Source organism: Culicoides brevitarsis, chromosome 2 (assembly GCF_036172545.1).
Source record: "Culicoides brevitarsis isolate CSIRO-B50_1 chromosome 2, AGI_CSIRO_Cbre_v1, whole genome shotgun sequence".
In the NCBI taxonomy this organism is placed as follows: domain Eukaryota; kingdom Metazoa; phylum Arthropoda; class Insecta; order Diptera; family Ceratopogonidae; genus Culicoides; species Culicoides brevitarsis.
The window spans coordinates 31,375,455-31,394,389 of NC_087086.1; the positions used below are offsets into that span (position 1 = coordinate 31,375,455).

At 29.3% G+C, this 18,935-nt stretch overlaps 2 protein-coding genes across 2 annotated transcripts; one reads left to right on the forward strand and one right to left on the reverse strand.

The window, feature by feature from the left end:
- Nucleotides 1-99: 99 nt before the first annotated feature.
- Nucleotides 100-4,179, reverse strand: LOC134830417 (HEAT repeat-containing protein 6). The gene is made up of 5 exons (XM_063843896.1): nucleotides 4,044-4,179; nucleotides 2,818-3,971; nucleotides 2,405-2,758; nucleotides 1,147-2,341; nucleotides 100-382 (listed from the first exon to the last, which is right to left on the reverse strand). The coding sequence occupies exons 1-5, from the start codon at nucleotides 4,110-4,112 to the stop codon at nucleotides 134-136; spliced, it is 3,021 nt and encodes a 1,006-aa protein (XP_063699966.1). The 5' UTR covers nucleotides 4,113-4,179; the 3' UTR covers nucleotides 100-133.
- Nucleotides 4,180-4,592: 413 nt separating this feature from the next.
- Nucleotides 4,593-6,296, forward strand: LOC134829415 (COP9 signalosome complex subunit 3). The gene is made up of 4 exons (XM_063842473.1): nucleotides 4,593-4,787; nucleotides 4,845-5,102; nucleotides 5,158-5,888; nucleotides 5,945-6,296. Exons 1-4 carry the CDS (start codon nucleotides 4,736-4,738, stop codon nucleotides 6,206-6,208), a joined length of 1,305 nt encoding a protein of 434 aa, XP_063698543.1. The 5' UTR covers nucleotides 4,593-4,735; the 3' UTR covers nucleotides 6,209-6,296.
- Nucleotides 6,297-18,935: the final 12,639 nt, after the last annotated feature.

An 18,935-nucleotide genomic window follows, 5' to 3' on the forward strand; every position in this document is an offset into this window, starting at 1 on the left:
CAACGGTGTCAAAACAAAGGGAAAAAACGCGTTTTTGACCAATTCGGTGGCAAATCGTGCGGAAATTATTAGAAAAATTGACAGGATTAGTGTAAAAAAGTTTATTTTTTCATAAATAATTGTTCTTAAATTACTATCCGGTAAAGCAGAATTCAAAAGCATTGAAGGCGAGTTTTTGTTCGGCGCTTAAATTGTTATTTTTTAACGAATTTAAGTGAGTTTCGACGCTGTGGATGTCGAGCGATTCTTCCGGAGAGATTTTTGTGATGATATTTTGCCAAATTGTTTTTATGGCGTCACTCACGGGATGAAGTACGAGAGCTGCGTTGACGAGATCTTCCTTTTCGAGCATCAGAATTAAATGGCAGATGGAGAGACAGACCTAAAAAAAGGTAAAAAAAAATATTTTTTTTCAAAATTTTTATTAAAAAATTAAAGATTTGATGGCAAAATTTAATATTTTCACTTTTTGTCGCAAATATTTTTAAATTAAATAATTTTTTTAAAGTTTTTCGTTTAAATTCAAACTCAAAATTGAAGAAAAATTAAAATTTGAGAATAAAATTATTTTGGTTTCATAACTAAAATATTTTTTAAATATAAATTTTAATAATTTATTTTTAATTAATTTAAACTTAGTTTAAAATTTTACTTTATTTGAATAAAAAATTGCCTTTTTTGATTTTTTTATTTAAAATAAATTTTTAAATAATTTTGATTAATTAATTAAAAAAAAAAAAAATTGTTAAAAATTTCTTAATATATCTTAATAATTTATAACTTTTTTCATAAATCTTTTATTTCACTTTTTTTTCGAAGAATCGAAGAAAAATTAATATTAAGTTGACTAAAAAAAAATTAATAAATAATTTTTAAAAAAATTAAAATTAAATTTAAAATTTTTTATTTGAAAAAAAAAAAATATATTAAAAAAAATAATTAAATTTAAATTAAATTAATTTAAAAATAAATAAATTTATTTTTTTAAATTAATTTTTAATTATTTTAAATTTATTAAAAATTAAATCTCCTATTTCAAATTTAAAAAAAAAAAATTTTTTTCTTAATTTTTTTTCGACAAATTTCATGGTAAAAAATGACAAAAAGTGAAAATATTTTGCCTTAAAAAATTTTTTTTTAAATTACCTGATCTTCCAAACTGTCCTTATACTTGTACTCGCTATAATTTATCAAATTACTCGTCTCCACAAGTACCTGAATCAACGAATTCCATATTTTCAGGAAGAACAATCCATAAGACTTTCGTTCCTCAACTCTCCTGAGTGCCGTTATCGCATTAATTTTCACTTTAAAATTCTTCGACTCCAAAATTGTCTTAAAAAGTGCTCCAAAAATCTTCTCCTGCCAATTCACTAAATTCGTAGAGTTAAAAACTTCTGAATTTTTGATGAGATTTTGCGCGGCATAGCACGAATTCCATTTTAATTTCATACTTTCGTTCGACAAAATATTCACTTCGATCATCGAGACGCAATTTTTGATGATTTTTGTATTTTCTTCGGAATTTACGACATGCGACGCGGTAACAAGTCTCAAAATATTGCCAATGCATCGAATAAGGTTCACACGAACTTTTTCATTTTCTTTAGGATTTCTCGAACAGAGCTCCAGTAAACTCATGATGGCTTGCGGGGACATTTCCATTTCCGTTGCTTCGATGAGAACGTCACTGATGTGCGCCAAACACCACGAAGATTTGATTTTTCCCTGAACATTTGACTCTAAAAACATTTTTTTCGTCAGTTCGAGCGTGTTGTCGATGAAACAAACGTCTTCGTTGAGGATTGGGAAGTGAGCCATGATCGCGAGACATCGAATTGACGCCGCTTTTACCAAATAATCGTCGTCGTAGGAGGTTCCGGTGATGAAAGAAATGAAGAAAAGTTGCTTTTCGCGTGAAAGACGGTCGTAAATGCACTCCAAAAAGGCAAAACTGTCGCAAATGTGACACCGGATGCTCGAAGAGTTGTCCGTATTTTGTAATTCTGCAACAGCGAACGATAGAATTTCATTCCAGAACGCGTAATAATTCTCACTGAGGTCGGAAACGTCGTTGCTAGACGATAAATGCGTGTTGATATGTTGTGTGATGCCATAAAGAGCTCTTGCGGAGTGAAGTTTCACATCAGGGGACGGATCTTGCAACGAATGAAGAATACACTGAGCGATTTTCGGCAAGTACGGTATGTAAAAATGAATAAATGGGGCAGCTACTTGCAATACTTGGAGACTTTGGATGCGAAGACTAGCAGCAATTGTTAAATTTGGCATGTTTTGGTCCGGAATTAGGTTGGAAAAGATCGTTTCAAGTATCCAATTCCTATGGAAAAAGGTAAAAATTTTAAATTTTTCATTAAAATTGATTTTAAATGAAATTTCTTACTCTTGTTGATGCTCCAGACGAGCCTTATCGATACCAAGAACACTTAAAATCGAAGCCTCACTTATGCCGTTGATCCCGAGGAACGATTCAACAACCGTTAAACACGCAACTTTGATCGTCAAGTCCTTATGTAGCAACAATTCCTTCGTAGAATGCAAAAATTTCTCGATTATTGGCAATAAAACGCTGTTGAAGGTCGTTGCGCCGATCAACGTGCACAAACACTTCAAAATTTGAGTCGTCACAGTGATATGGGATTCAGTTTCAAGCATTTCTGTGATCGTTGAGTAAATATATTTCATCGAAATCCCCAAAGAAACGGTATATGGCGTGAACGAATATGGTGAGTTGTCACTAAAAAGTAAAATTTCATGAAAAAAATTAAAATTTTTGAAGAAAATTTTAAAACTTACCACAATTCGGCATGTTGCAAGTACTGACGAACCTTAAAAATGATCACAGAAGCCGTTTGCAAGGCCATCGAACGACATTTGGCAGAAGGATCTGTCTTCATTATCGATAAAAGTGACGTTGCGGGTGCCTCATCGAAGAAAATGTACCAATTTCCGAACAATTTTCGCCTTTCCGTGACTTGGCAAGTGGTTAACAGGAGATTCATTGCATTCGATTTCAATCGGTGACGCGTATGGATGTGCGGCGATTCCGTATCTGACTGTTCCGAGTCACTAGATTGCTTCATGCTGAACGTGGGAACCGTTAATCTCGTATTTGGAGCCTCATTTTGTTGCTTTTTTGCCGTTTTATTCATCACTCGAGGTCGTTTCTTCTTTTTATTCGCAGCTGGCGTCGTGGCATCGTACAAAAGTGAGGGCTCGTCATCGTCGGGCATCATCATTGTCGATGCGGTGACCTTCGAGGGCTTGTTAACACCTTCATCGAGACTCGCAAATGCCTTAAAACAACCTAAAATGAACTGCAAATGGTCCGAATCTTCGATCCAAGAGGCACGAAGCAGCAACAAGTGATTAAAAACGTTCAAACAACTTCCGGCAAACGCGAAATATTTCGAACCAAAGTTCGAGGGAGTCACAGCAAGCAGCAAAAACATCAATTGTGACGAAATTTTCTCAATTCCATCAATTCCCGCTTCAGACAATTCCGGTGATTTGTAACAAATGATCTCGACAGTCCTCACAACGGCAATTAATGTATCCTGTGCCTCCGAATCTGTCTCTAAATTCTTATTTCCGCAACATTTCTGCAAAAATCCAAGTACCACAGACCCTTTTTCGCAAATTTCCGTTTGAATTTTCGGCGACACGACATCCGAATGCTTCAAAACGATCGTCAACGACTTGAAACACTCGAATTTAATCCCATTTTCTTTGACCAAAGCGTCGAAAATCCAGTTTTGGCAGTCGATGGCAACAGTTCCCGTTAAACTTGGCTTCGATTGTGACACTAATTTGTTAATTAAGAGGAAAGATTTGCAGTATAAGGCTTCGTCGAGGTCTTGGAGTTGTGTGAGGAGACGAATTATTGCGGTAATTTCAATTAAAGGCATGTAACGACAACTGTCGGAGCTGTTAACTTCATTCAAAAGCACCTGAAAACCGGAACAGAAGGTGAGTCATGATTGAAATTTTTTGAAAATTATGAAATTTTTGAGGATTCTTACGTGTAATTGTTGCTTCTGTTGAGGATTAAAGTTTTTTAGGGTCTCTTTAAGGCAGTAAAATGGGTCCATGACTCGATTTTGGGTGATTTTTCTCTTAAATTTAGTATTTTAAAGAGAAATTTTCATTAAAAGCACCCTTTTGAAGTGCATGAAAGTTAATTTCAAAACAAATCGTGCAGGGATGGACCTTCGTTGAAGTCATTTATGGGGCAAAAATTTTTAAAAAGGGCCCTTTTCTACAAAAAAAATTTTTTTAAATTAAATTTAGGCCGCTCCAAATTTTTTTTGAAGTCATGCCCCATTTCATCGAGGGGCAAAATAAAAAAAAGTTGAAAATGACATCAAAATTGACAGTTGGTTTTTTTTAATAGTTTTTCAAGAATTTTTAAAAAGGGCCCTTTTCTACAAAAAAAAATTTTTTTAAATTAAATTTTAAGACAAATTTTAATAATTTTCAATAATTTTCTTACATTTTCAGGTCCAAAGCATTCGATCCCTTGCCAATTTCAGCTCCATTTCCATCCCTGATCCAATTTTTGACACTTGACAAGAAACGTCAAAGCTTTGTTTTGGTCGTACGAACATCAATTCGCAAATTTCCTGCGCTTTTCAAGTGAATTCCTGCAAAAAACCAAAAAATTCCGGATAAAATCCCATCAGAAACGCCCCAATTTGTGATTTATTGAGTAAGAATGGCGAGCGCACTCGAACATTACGTCAATAAAGTGCGAAACTTGAGTGAAGGTAATTTTTTTCCGCAATCTCATTGTCGCAAAATTAACTTTTCCCGTGGTTTTTCAGGCAATGTTCGTGAGTTAGTGGATTATTTGAACGAATCGCTCGAGTTGCTGACCCGAAATACCAACATTTTGGACAATGTGCTCGAGACGCTCGACATTCAGCAACACTCGCTCGGTTATATGTACATTTTGCTGGCGAAATTCGCCGACACACCGGCTGCCACTCAAGCGCTCCTTGACACAGACACGGTTGTGAAACTTCTGCGTAACTTTACGAACTTGTGCAATGGCGAGCAAGTGAGATCCGCACCAAATCAATGTAAGTTTTGACTTTTTTCAGTTTTTTGAGGTAAAAAAATTGTTTTTTTTTGTAGTTTTCGAGTTGTATAATCGTTTCACGTATTATTTGATCCATGGAAAGACACATGTGGCTCTGGGGATTCCGATTGTCGCGCAAGCCGTCGAGAAAATTCGACTTTGTGACTCGCAGCTGACGCCCATGCATGCGGATTTGTGCGTTTTGTGTCTCAGTGCGAAGATTTTCAAGCCGGCAATTGCATTTTTGGATGTCGATATCACGGAAATTGTCACGACAAACGACAAAAGTAACGATGCCAAATCCTTTCTGCTCTATTATTACTACGGCGGCATGATTTACGCCGCTCTGAAGAATTTTACGCAGGCACTGTACTTTTTCGAGGTAGCAATAACGACGCCGGCACTCGCAATGTCGCACATCATGCTGGAGGCGTACAAAAAGTACATTCTCGTGTCGATTATCGAGTTGGGGAAGATGCAACCGGTGCCGAAATCCGCATCGCAGGTCATCAGTCGCTTCATGAGACCACTTTCGCATGCGTATCACGAGTTGGGCACGGCTTATGGCAACGGATCGAGCGAGGAGCTGCGAAATGTCGTGTTGAAACATCGCGACACCTATGAACGCGACAAGAATTTCGGTTTGGTCAAGCAAGTCATTGCCTCGTTGTACAAGAAGAACATCCAACGCTTGACCAAAACTTTTCTCACACTCTCGTTGGCCGACGTTGCGAGTCGTGTTCAGTTAGGATCTCCAGCGGAAGCTGAAAAATACATTTTTAAAATGGTAAGTCAAAATTTTCTCAAAAAAAAATTTTTTTTACCTTTTTTTTAAAATTTTAGATCAAATCTGGTGAAATTTACGCGACAATCGACCAACGTGACGGCATGGTGATCTTCAAAGACAGCTCCGAGAAGTACAATACGCCGGAAATGTTCCTGAAAGTGCAGAGTGATGTCGCCAAGGTCATGGAATTGAATAAGCAGTTGTTGAAAATGGAAGAGGAAATTGTTCTCAATCCGGTGTTCGTTAAGAAGGCAGTTGGAACGCAAGACGAGGAGCTGCCACACGTTAAAGGTTACGCGTATCAGTCGATGGAGCAGTAATTTTTTGCAACGCTGTTGCAGTCGTCGTCTGATTTAAAATACTTTTTTTTTGAACAATGATATCAGTAATAAATGAAAAATTCGTAAAATAAGCAAAATGTTTTTTTTTTAATTTAAAAATTTTTAAGAATTTTAACTATTTTTTTACTCAACATAAGTTAATTTGATCAAAAATTGTTAAAATAAAAATAAAAATTGTCAAAAATGTCATTTGTCTCATGAAAAATTTAATTTTCTATTTTAGGTCGATATTTACAAAAATAAAAAAAAAATAATATTGAGTACCTTGCAGTTGAGAAAAGTATAATATTTAAAACATTTTTTAAGATGTGAAATTTTTTCTATAAAATTAATTATTTTTACAAAAAAAAAAATTGAAAAATATTGACCTGAAATTTTTTTACATTTTTTAATAATATTCGATAATTTTATAAAAATTTCTAAAAAAAATATTTCAGGGAATTTCAAAACATTTTTAATTAAGGCTGTTCCAAATTTTTTTTCTAATAGGGTTTTTTCAGGGGGGCAAAAAAAATGATTTGAAATACTTTTTCATACAAAATTACAAAATTTTTAAATTTTTTTGGCATTTATCAATATTTTAATTGGATTTTAATAGTTTTGATACCTTAAATTAAAAAATTTTTTAAATTATTTCTTTGAAAAAAATTTTATAGAATTTATGCAGAAAAGCAATTTTTAATAAAAAAATTTTTATATTTTTTGAAAAAATTGTAAATAAAAATTTGAAAAATTAAAAAAAAAATTATAAAAAAAAGTTGAAATTTTTTGCAAAAAATACCGAAAAACGGAAATTTTTAATAAAATTTTTATTTTTTTTTTATCTTGTAGCATTAGACAAAAAATGTAAGCTAAGTTTAAAATTAAGCTAAACTTTCAATTTAACTATAAATTGATAATATGAATAATTTTTTTTAAATAAAATTTATTGGTAATAATTTTTTTTATTATTTTGTGAATTTTTGACAGATTTAGCTTAGATTTTTGCCAAAAAATCGAAAATTTTTAATTAAAAAAACCAAAAAATCTAGAATTTCTTTCAGAAAAAATCATTCAATATTAAACTAATTATTGAATACTTTGAAAAAATTTTTTTTACTCTGAAATCGACAATTTTAGTTAAAATTCAAAACAAAAAAAAAATAACTCACCTTCAAAACTCCCTCGTTTCATCTCCAAACTTCTTACCATCATCGCACAACTTCCATCGCAACAACACCAACTATGAAAAAAACTAAAAATAGCACGTTGACGCGAGCAGCTGAAAGAAGTTGAACTTGATTGTGTCTCACACTTTTCTCATTTTAAAATAATTAGATTTCCATTCCATGCCACTTCACAAACACTGCAAACCAAATTCTTCTAATCTCCATTCCTCTACTTTTTTTTCGTACTTTTGCAAATCGAGGTCACTTGATCAAACTAATTAAAACTTCTTCAGAAATTCGACGACTTTCAACAATTCCCTTTAAACACGCACGTGCCCAAAAATAGCATTTCGCTGCAGAAATCAGATCAAATATCGACATTTATTTCTTCTTTTATTGCTTTTTAGGTGCACTTCATGACACATTTGCCTTTTTGAAAGAAATTTCTGCGGAACAGCAGGACAGCTGACGAAAGTGTTAATTGCTTTTTCTGGAGACAAAGCGTTTCCTTGAAAAATTTCTCTTTGGATTTTTTTTTGTGAAATTTCGCGTCAAATTTCGAGCCATTAAAATAAATTACTGGAACCGACATAAAGACACTTTATTTACAAAACACAAGTAATTGTCGTTATTTTCATTTGTTTTACATCCATTTCGCAGTTTGCGAGAACAAACAACTCTCCCGCACGTTCGCCACACGAAAAACGACGACGACGACAAAAAGGTGGCACGCGACTTTATTTATCAAAATTTATTGTTATGTCTCCTTCTTCTGCTTTTCGTTAAAGAAAAAAATATTTTTACATGTTGATGTTTTTCAATTTTTTTTTTTAATTTTCTTCTTTCCAAAGAAAAAGTAAATAAAAGCAGATTTTTCAGTGTACATTTTGGAAAGAAGACAACATTTATCATTTTTAATTTACTTGAAAGTGAAAATATTTTGAAATTCTTGGCGGATGCAGATTTTTTGTTCGTTTAAAAATTTTTTTGGAGTGAGCGACGACGCAAAAATGTTAGGTAGGTGATAATGAAATGAACATTTTTCTGTTTTTTAAATTTTCCCGAAAAGAAAAATAAAATTAGAAAAAAAGTTGTCTGTTAAATTTGATGCACATGTTGGATAGCTGGATGATTCATGCGTGTTTTGAATGGAATTAACGATGTCGGAGAAAATTATTTTCTTTATTTTTTACATTTGACACATTTTTTGGTCAAATTCTAGTTTAAAGAGAAAAAAAATATCACAAAGTTGGGATAGTCCATTAATATTGTTTCGTAATTTTTTTTCTAAAGCCAGGCGTCGTCATCGAAATCACGAAGTCTTTGTTTTCAATACTAATCCATTCGTTAAAAAAAAAAAAATTAAAAATCTCGACATCGAAATACGATGATAAATAATTTGAAGAACAAGTGAATGTAACATTAACATTGACTAATTATCCAAAAATAAAAGCATTAAAATTCCTTGAGTTTTAATTTCAAAAAATAAAAAAAGAGATCTTTAATTAATGGTTTGTCTCTGTTCTTTTTCTGTGAAGAGTACTAATGCGTGCCTTTGACAACGCATGGAGTGTTCTTTGTTTGTTTTTCCATCTATCCATCCATCTATCGCACACACTTTAAATTTTTCTTGTCTAGAAATTGTCGTACTCTACTGTGCCGGTGACACACTACAAGGTTCTGTTCTCAAAAAAAAATTTTTTAAAAAAATGTGCAAATTAATTTTAAAAATGAGATCGATCTTGGTCACACTCAAAATTGATGATCATGATGATTGAAATGGGAATTAACCGAAAAAAAAAACAGAAAAAAAGTGCACAGATTGTCACTCAAATTTTTTTCTGGATGACTCAAACAGAAAAGTAATTAACTTCCTTTCCAATTATTTTTTTCCCTAAAAATAAATTTCCTTCACCCGTTAATAACCTTCCTTCTTTCCTTTGACGATCATCATTGGGAACGAGTTCTGTAACATGTCGTCGTCCATCAAATATAATTTTCTATTTTAATAAACAACACACACTGCAGCAAAGGAGGTGAATGCCCTGATTATAATTTTCAAGGTGTTACAAAAATATGCATTTCATTTCACTTTTTTCCCCGTTCTGTTCTCTTCTTCTTACAAGTTATTAGAAAACAGTTTTTATTTACATGTGATGTGAGTGATCGTTCGACGAGTTGCTTTCCTCTCTCTGCATCTTTTCTACGGAAATGTATGGTATACAAAAAAATTTAATTTTTCCACGTAGCATGTTTATGCAGCAGTGCATTTTTCAAACAGATATATTTCAGAATTTATTTTAAGAGGAAATAAACTAAGACTTTTATTACTTGTGCATACCTACGTGTGGCGGACGATGAAAATGTGTGTACATGTTTTTATAAAAAAATATCGTGTAATTATTTACCATACACGGCGGTGTAAATGTACCGGAAATTGGGGTGGTTTTGATTAATGGGACGAATGGTCAAGGGTGAGCTACTTGTCTGTTGAGATTTATTAAAAGTGTCTTAAAGATATTTTTATCGGATATGAATAATAAATTCAATTGCGTAGATTATATTTCACAAGAAAATATTGTCTTTTGTGTTTGAAATCAAATAAGAACAAACTAAGAACTGTTTCTTGTTAAAAAATTGTTCTTGTAAAAATGGTTGATAAATTACTAAATGATAAATTTGAGTTATTTGATATGCAACAATTAATTTTTTCACATGATATATACCTAATAGTTTTACTTTTATGATATGAGATCCTTAAAATTTTAAGACTCAACAAATAAGTTTTCGACTGGATCAAACACAGTAAAAAAGTTAAAGGAATCGTCACAAATTTGTTTTATATAACAATCATACAGCAGAAGACGTGTCCAATACATCCCAACTTTTAAAAGATGTTACTTGTTATCTTTCTTCTTTGTTTAGCAGAGTAAAGAAATATTATTTTATCATTAGATTTGCACCTCAAGAATAGCTCGTTTCAGAAAATAGCATATTGTTGACATATGATCTTCCCTTGCTTTGTGATGTTAAAAAATTTACTCATTATTTTAATGATTTTCCTTCCGTACATATTAAACTATCAAAAGGTTATGGGTCTTCGATTATTGGCTAATACAACTGTCGAATTAGTTCAGTATTACAATTTGCAATTGACCAAGAAGGAATTGAAGAAGCAGCAGATTCTTTATCAGAATTATGTTCTGCTCTCATTCTTCATCGTTATTTGGCATTTTATCTGTGGAATTCTCAACATTAATTTCATCTTACTCCCCTTATTATGAATTATTTTATAGTTGCTAGTTCGAGTTTCATATAATGTGATATCTTGAAGTTTCTAATAAGAATATTTTTAGCCATGGATTTGTTTCCATATTTTATCTTTTGACGTTTAGCTCTATTGACTTTCACTATGGATCATCTAAAACTTCTTGCTACATTTCAATGGCTCGATACTATAAAAAAAATTCTAAATTAGTGTAATTAATCAAAATAACAATAAAACAAAAGAATACTTACCCTCATTAACGGTCAATGTTCTACCAACTGTTTAGAAATAAAACAAACGAAAATAAAAATCATTTTTTTACATATTCCAAGAACTTCATTGCCACCAGCAGCCAGAATCTCTGCGCGCACTCTATTTAAAATCTAATAATATAAAAAGTAATAACAAAGTTTTTCTTCAATTTTTTTTTCTTTTCAATATTCAAACAAGTCAGAATAAATTCTAAAAATGTATTAGGTATTAACAACATCCAGGAGGCAATGATCTTCTACGTTGTCGAGCGTCGTCGTCGTCGTGGTAATAATCTTGCAACAGAAGAAAAAAACACTAAAGTTAGAAATAAACATTGGATACGACCCCACCAATATTACCGTCATCGTCGTTGTCGAGTATGGCATTATTATTGAAATATTTATGGAAGCACGATGAGTGTTCGAGGTGTCTTTCTAAAATACAAAAAAAAACTACTGCTTCTTTAGTGTTTTTTTTTGTCTTTAAAGAAACGCACAGTAAACACATCATGAGATGAAATAAAATGACAATCATGTGGTTTGGTTCTTGTTGGATTTTTGTTGGATCTCGATCTCGACGTTGGGTATTTAAATAAATTTATGTCTCCATATGTGAGGATATTTTTTGCCCATCACGCGTTTTTTAATTCTTATAAGCATTATAATTTTTTTCTGGTTTTATTGCCACTTTAGCAGTAAAAAATTACAGTCTGTTCTATTCAATGAACTTCAGGAAACACGTGTTGTCTTGTAAATTCAAGTTGGTAAATCAAATGCATTTTGTTTATTGTTGCGTGTGTCTCCTTCTTTTCTTCTTCTTTTTTTTTATTTTTGATTTTTCAGAAAAATATCATCAACGTTATTTTTAAACACCTAACGCAGACCGTTTTCCTGTTTCAAAGAGGAAAATTTTTGTGTTTTATCGTGACTCAAGATTTTTCATGATTCATTCAACACGATTTTTTTTTCTGGTTAATTTTGATAAATTATGAAACTATTTTACGCTAGAAATCACGGAGACCAATTTAGTGGGAAATTTATGTCGTGTCAGAGTCATTTAGTGGCGCGCTCGTGTGTCTGCGCGTGAGATAATGAGAATTTCATTGTTGTGACACCCACTTTCGATTTACAATGTCACTAAACTCGGATGTGCGAATATTTCGTGATATGATGAAAAATACAGTGGGATTGAAATTTTCATTCAATTGATCGTTGAGTCATTGGGTTTCATCACTTTTTATTTCCGAGAATGAGTGTTTTTCATTATTTATTTTTTTTTTTCTAAACTTTCTAATATTTTTTTTTAATTTTTAAAAGAAAATGTTTTTTTTTAATTTTTTTTTTAATAAAAACGTGTAAAATATACTAAAATATTTTAAAAATTGGTTGAAATTTAAAATTAATAAATTTATTAAAGTATTAATTTTTCATTTTTTTTCTAAATTTGACACAAAAACTATGAAAAAAATTATACTTTGAAATTTTTCAAAAATTTTAATTAAAAAAAAACATAAGAAAATTAATTTTTTATCCAAAAATCGTCTAAAGCTTCAACAAAAGTATTTTTTAAACTCTTAAAAATCACTAAAAATTAAAAAAAAACTGTTTAAAATTATTAATTTAATTTTCTGAGGTCCAAAATTTGTGTGAAAAATTAAAATATTTGTACAAAAAGTTATTCTCAAATATTTTAATTTTTTTATTAAAAAAAAATAAAATAAATTATTATTATTTATTAAAAAATATTAATAATTATTTTCAAAATAATGAAAAATTTTAAACAGCAAAAAAAAAATATTTTATGATTTAATTTTTTTTTTTTTATTTAAATTTAATTATTTAAAATTTTTATTGTTTTTTTATTTTAATTTTTTTTATTTGCACTTACCTTAGGCCTCAAAAAGGATCATTTCGGAGCACCGTGACAAGTTTTTGCCCTCCTGGCGATCAAACAACGTGTGAGTCCATTTATCATTGTACGAACATCATTTTCCTCGTTCATCAACATTTTTCCAATTGGACAAAGACCCATGCTTAGTTCATCGCACACACATTTTTTTTTTGCTCAAACACAAATTCTTCATATTTACGTCAAAAAAAGCGAACATTTGTCTCTGCGCGAATGACGAAGATACAAGTTCAAAGAACAGGTGCGACATGGTAGATTGCCAAAAAAACATCAAAATTCTCTTGAACCCGATCAATGAACAGTTTTTTCGGCACATGCGGGCAAAAAAAAATTCACCACTGACTGATATTTTCCTTTGAAATTGCTTTGAAAAAGTGACCAACTGACCAACGTGATTAATTTGTTGTATATTTTCTTTGTCATTGTAAACAAAAACATTTTTACACGAAGGAAATTTTTCGCACAGTCATCATTCATTTTTTCATCCATCTGCGAGTCTGTCGCGAGACAAATAAAGGAAAAATTCGCAATAAATTTCGAAATGAAAAATTTATGCGATTTTCCTGGACAGCGTTGCAACGAATTTGACCATGAAATATTTTCGCCGCACTCGAAATTCTGCGACTAATGAACAACAAATTCGTGATTTATGGTCGTGCACAGCCATGAACCTCCTCTAAAATCCTGCCGTAAATTGGTGCGTTCTTTAAACATCCTCCGGACGAGAAATCTCTACAGCGACGCGATGAATGCCAGTCAATTTCAATGTAAATAAATAAACTCGTCATCTTTTACCTTGTACGGTGTCACATCGCTCGACTTTCATGCATGTGCGAGGAAAATGCATTTCATTTATAAATTTATATGACAACGCGATGCCGAGAGACGCGCCATGCCAGAGTGTAATTTTGTAGTTGTTAATAAAAACTTCCGTTTATTTTTGTCTAAGGATGGCAAAAAAAAATTTTGTTTGCACTTTAATGATTGTTGTGCATGTTCGTTGGTTGTGTTGTGAAAAAAAATAATAAAAATTGCAGCAGAAGAAGCCGACGATGGAAATTATTGTTTTAATAAAAGTTACAACAGCAAATGATGTTTTGACGAAGATTTTTGCATCACATGTGTGCCGTTTCTATTTTGGATTTCTTTTCTCCTCGGTGATTAATGAAGATTTTTGTTGGCGTGTGCGAATCGTTTGACAGGAGAAATGATCATCAAACGCTCTTTGATGCAAGGCGGCGCGCAATGAAAAAGGAAAGTCGAAAAAAAGTGAAAATGAGATTTTTTCATTTTTTGAGGTAAAAAGTAAAAGTTTTGGCTCATTTTCACAAAAAATGGATTAAATGCTGTCTTCAAGTAGGTATTCGATTTTTTTTTTTAAATTTTATTTTAAAATAATTTTTCCAATGATTTTTTATTTAAAAATTTTCTTTTTGTTTCCTTTTATTAAAATAAAAAATTACAAGGCAGAAAAAAATTAGTTAAATGTCAAAATTTTTTTAAATTTACTGAGACTGAGTAAAAAAAAATGTTACTTAATTTGTTTAAAAAATTAAAAAAAAATAATAAAAATTTTAAAAAAAATAAATTTAATTTAAAAAAATGATTAATTTTTATAATTAATTAATTAAAATTAAATTTCAAAAATAAATTTTTTAATTAAAAAAAAATTAAAAAAAATTAAAAATTTTAAAAAAAATTAATTTATTAAAAATTTTAATTAAAAAATTTAATTTCAATAAAAAAATGAATTTTAATGAAAAAAAGATAATTTAATAATTTTTAATATATTTTATTTAATTTAATTATTTAATAATTTTTAATATTTAATAATTTTATAGTTTTAATTAAAAAAAAATAATTAAAAAAATAAAAAAAATAATTTTAAAAATTTTAAAAATTAAAGAAATTTACTTAGAAAGCGGTTAAATCTTCAAGAATTTAAAGTAAAAATTTTAAGAAGCAGTTATTTCATCAAAAATTTAATGAAAATTGATCTTTGACTCGTTAATTTTTTCATTTTTGATAATTTTTTTCTATTTAAATTTTTGATGAAAATACAAAAAACTAAAAAATCTAAAGAGGATAAGTTTTTTAACCATTCTAGTAATTTTAGGGCATGATGTATTTTGTACTTGTTGGTTTTGATAAAAAATTACCTTTTTTTATTTTATTTTTTTCTTTAATTTTTTTTTTAAATCTCATTTTAATTTTTTTTTATTCCAAAAAACTCAAATTTTAATCATATTTAGTATTTTTTTTCAAATAAAAATTGATTAATTTAAAAAAAAAATTAAAAACTTAAGATTTTTGTCAAAATTTTATTAAGATACAAATTTAAAATTTTTAATTCAAAAAAACTCAAAATCATACAATTTTCAATTTTTTATTGAAAAAAAAAAAATAAAAAATTTTTGAAAAAATTGTAAAAATTTCAACAAAAGAAAAATTTAACTAAAAGAATGTCAAAATGTCTTTACAGATGAAATCAGACCAAAAAATCATCACTCAATATTTTCCTCACATTCAAATTTTCTACAAAGTGCCACATTTTCATTCCCGTTAAGAATATTTATGAAAATCACAACAACTCACTGACGAGAAAAAAAAGACGATCACTTTTCGAGAACAATATTCCCCTGTTCTGCCGTTGTCTAAAACAAACATTTCATGGAAATTAAAAATAGATTTTCCAACTAACAACGCTTACTTTGTCTACCTTTTTCTACGTTTTTTCCCTTTCTTTCTTCGAATTTCTCTCAAATGTCTTGAAATTGTCTTAAAAAGTGTGTTTTCATTCGAAAAGGGAATCTTATTAGAAAGCGGCAACAAGACTTATTAACCAGAAACACTTAAAATTTAATAAATTATGAATAAACACCGTCTTTGGAGGGACTTGGAACGCATTGCATCTCACATGTGACGAGAAACGACGACGTTAAAATGCATCCGTTCGTGTACAAGTAGACCAAACGTGGCATGAAATACGCACATGGGGGTGTTTGTTTGACTTTTTATATTTTTTCCACAGATTTTTTTTGTTCTTTCGTTTATCTCACACACACTTGTTTCGTATGTTCGCTCACTCTCCCGTGTTGTTGCTGCTGCTCATGTGAGACGTACACATGTTTATTTTAAAATTAAAAATATATAATGAGATGAAGGAGAAACACACGAGAAACGACTTTCGTGACAGAATTTTACTCAGAAAAAAATTATGGAGAGACGTTTTTGACGAAAATCACACGAAATCCGTTTGAAAAGTTCTCTCAGTATTATTATTTTGTACTTTTTATTATTCCGTGTGATGAGATGAAAATAACATTTTACTTTTTGAACATTTTAAGTCAGTTTAGAAAAGTCCTGCATCGCATTTAGACGTGTTCCAAAAGAAATAATTCTTTAAAAAAATTTAAAAAGAATTAAAAATTTAAGAAAAAACGGAAAAAATTAAGAAAAAAATTAAAAAGTGAAAAAAAAATTTTTTTTTGAATAAAAAAAATTAAATTAAAATTATTTGGATTATTTAAAAAAAAAAACTAAAAAAAATAAGTAAGTGAATTTTAATAAAAAAATAAAAAATAATAATTTAAAATAAAAATCGACCTTGCTCTTGACGTGGTTGACGTAGTTGCCCAAGAAAAATCACAAGTCATATTTTAATTCGTCGAAAAAAAAATCTCACCGAAAATTCCTCGTAAATTTCTATATCAACCTGTTCTAAATAAGTAAATAAATTGTTTCGGTGTAGAGAAGTGTGTCACGCGCTCAAACGTGCAAAATTGCCAAAAAATATTAAAAATGAAAAAAAAAAAATTACACCCGCCGTCTTCGTCATTGTTTGTGAAATTTTTATCGTAAAATTTGGCCGCAAATAAAACAAAAATAAAATAAAATAAATTTAATTGTAGGAAAATTTATTTGCTGTTTATTTTTAAACCGCACCGCGCATTCGATGCATGCCTAAGTAGTCCGTTAAAGGATAAATAAATGTTGTTTACGTTAAAATAAATCAGGGAAACAAGTGAATTTAATTTTTTTTTCTGAATTTTCAGCCAAAAATACTTTTCTAGGTCAAGGAATAAATTTTAAAATTTTTTGACAATTTTTTTTTTTTTTTGAAAAATAAATAATTATTTCCTTGAATTTTCCAATTTTTCAACAAGTCACGTAGAAAGTAGTAAATAAAATTTTAAACGCGGTCACTTTTTAGTCGCAAAAAAAAAATAGTGTGCGCAATTTTCTGATTCCTGAGCGAAAAATAAGACAAAAAGTACGACGGAAAATATTTTACGCGGCGCAATGTGACAAAATTCCTTCAATTTTTAGAAATTTTTGATGAGCACGAGAGACGATACACGACGACGAAAAAAAAGTGAATGAAAAAATGTGTGAAAAATGAATGAAAATGCCGCGCGCCGGTCAAACAACAAACAAAACACGTTTTTATTTCGCATCAAAAATTTTTTTTGATGTTCGTAAAAAAAAGTTAAAACAATGAGAACGCAATTAACGATAAACAAGAGAAAAACAAGTGAACATCTGAGTCGTTTTAAAAGTTAATTGACCCAAAAAAAAAAAGTTTTTTTTTTATTGAACACAAAAAAGCTGTAAAATGTGATTGACCATTGGGGTCGCCATAGATCTAAAAATATCGCGTTAGTAAGAGATTTTGGTCGGAGTGGTAATCAATCCAGCAGACAGCTCAATTGCAATTTTTTTTTTAAATCAGCATCTAATTTTAGAGCTGATGGGATTTTTTTTGTGTATTATTTTTTTTTTATAAATAAATATTTTTTTTTTTTCGAAATAAGTGGCCGTCGATCGATATGAAAATACCGCAATGACCTCAAATAATATTGGAAATTTTTTGTTGAAAGCAAAAAAAAAAAATGTAGACGACCGTCGGACTTTCTTTTAATATATATTTTTTTAACACACGCGAAGAAGTCGAGTGAACAAAAAAATTATTTATTTTCTTTTCAAACAACCTGTAAGCATCTGGTTTGTTTCATTTCTGGCGGGTATTGACGCGATATGATAGAGAAGAAAGAAATGGTAAAGCACCTCGATTTTTTCTTTCTACGGAAACAAACAATTTTTTCCCAGAGATTTTTTTCGGTTACTTTCTGTGTACTTTTTGGGGGTCACATAACATCACTGAAGCGGCAAGTGATCGATCAAGTTGGAAGTTTCCATTTTTTTTTTGTAAGCAGGGTGTGAGAAAAATTTTTAAGGCATTTTAAAAATTTGTTAATTTAGATTTTTTAGAGGAGCTTGATCGTATTTTAAATTTTTTCTTTCATTATTTAATATTTTTTATAAAATTAAAGAAAAAAAATTTAAGTACTTTGAGAATTAAAAATATAACTTGGAAATATTCTAAAATGACTTAAGATCCAAATTTTTATAATTTATGTAAGTTCAAGCTATTTTTAAAAAATATTTTTTCATAATTTTGGGAAATATGAAAAAAATAAATTCTCAAAATCTTTAAACAAGATTAAATTTTATTTTATTTTTTATTTTTATTTTTTTTATTTATCAATTTAATTCAAATCATTTTGTTTATTTGTTGGTAAAAAATTAATTAAATTTTGTTATTTTATAAAAAAAAATAATAATTTTTTTATTCCTTTTTTTTGAACATTTTTTTCCATTAAGTTCCTTGCAGAAAGTTGTTTAAAAATTTCAACAAATATTCGATTTTTTCTTAAAAAATATATAATAATTAAATAAATAAATATATAAATAAAATATTCTCGAAAATATTCAAAAATAAAAACTTTTAAGTAAAATAAAATAAAAAATAAATTCTTAATTAAAAAAAAAATTATTTTTATATTTAATTTTTTTTTTATTATTTTTTTTAATAAATAATTTAATCTATGAAAAAAATTTTAATTAATTTAAATAAAAAATTTTTTATATTTAAATTAATTTAATTTATAATATTATAAATAAATAGTTTAATTTATGAAAAAATTTTAATTATTTTAAATAAAAAAGTTATTAATTTTTAAAATTTCGATTTAGATAATTTAAAAAATAAATAATAAAATCATTAAAAAAAAAAATAATTCAAAATAATTAAATTTTTTGAATATTTTTGAATAAAGTCAAGCTCCAA

What these genes read in the sequence shown, in the direction of transcription:
- LOC134830417 (XM_063843896.1), bottom strand. Translation starts at nt 4,112, where the DNA reads ATGGACCCATTTTACTGCCTTAAAGAGACCCTAAAAAACTTTAATCCT. An exon ending in AACAGAAGCAACAATTACAC is followed by an intron (nt 3,972 to 4,043) that starts GTAAGAATCCTC and finishes TCCGGTTTTCAG; the next exon opens with GTGCTTTTGAATGAAGTTAA. An exon ending in CGTCTGGAGCATCAACAAGA is followed by an intron (nt 2,342 to 2,404) that starts GTAAGAAATTTC and finishes CTTTTTCCATAG; the next exon opens with GAATTGGATACTTGAAACGA.
- LOC134829415 (XM_063842473.1), top strand. Translation starts at nt 4,736, where the DNA reads ATGGCGAGCGCACTCGAACATTACGTCAATAAAGTGCGAAACTTGAGT. An exon ending in GAGATCCGCACCAAATCAAT is followed by an intron (nt 5,103 to 5,157) that starts GTAAGTTTTGAC and finishes TTTTTTTTGTAG; the next exon opens with TTTTCGAGTTGTATAATCGT. An exon ending in AAAAATACATTTTTAAAATG is followed by an intron (nt 5,889 to 5,944) that starts GTAAGTCAAAAT and finishes TTAAAATTTTAG; the next exon opens with ATCAAATCTGGTGAAATTTA.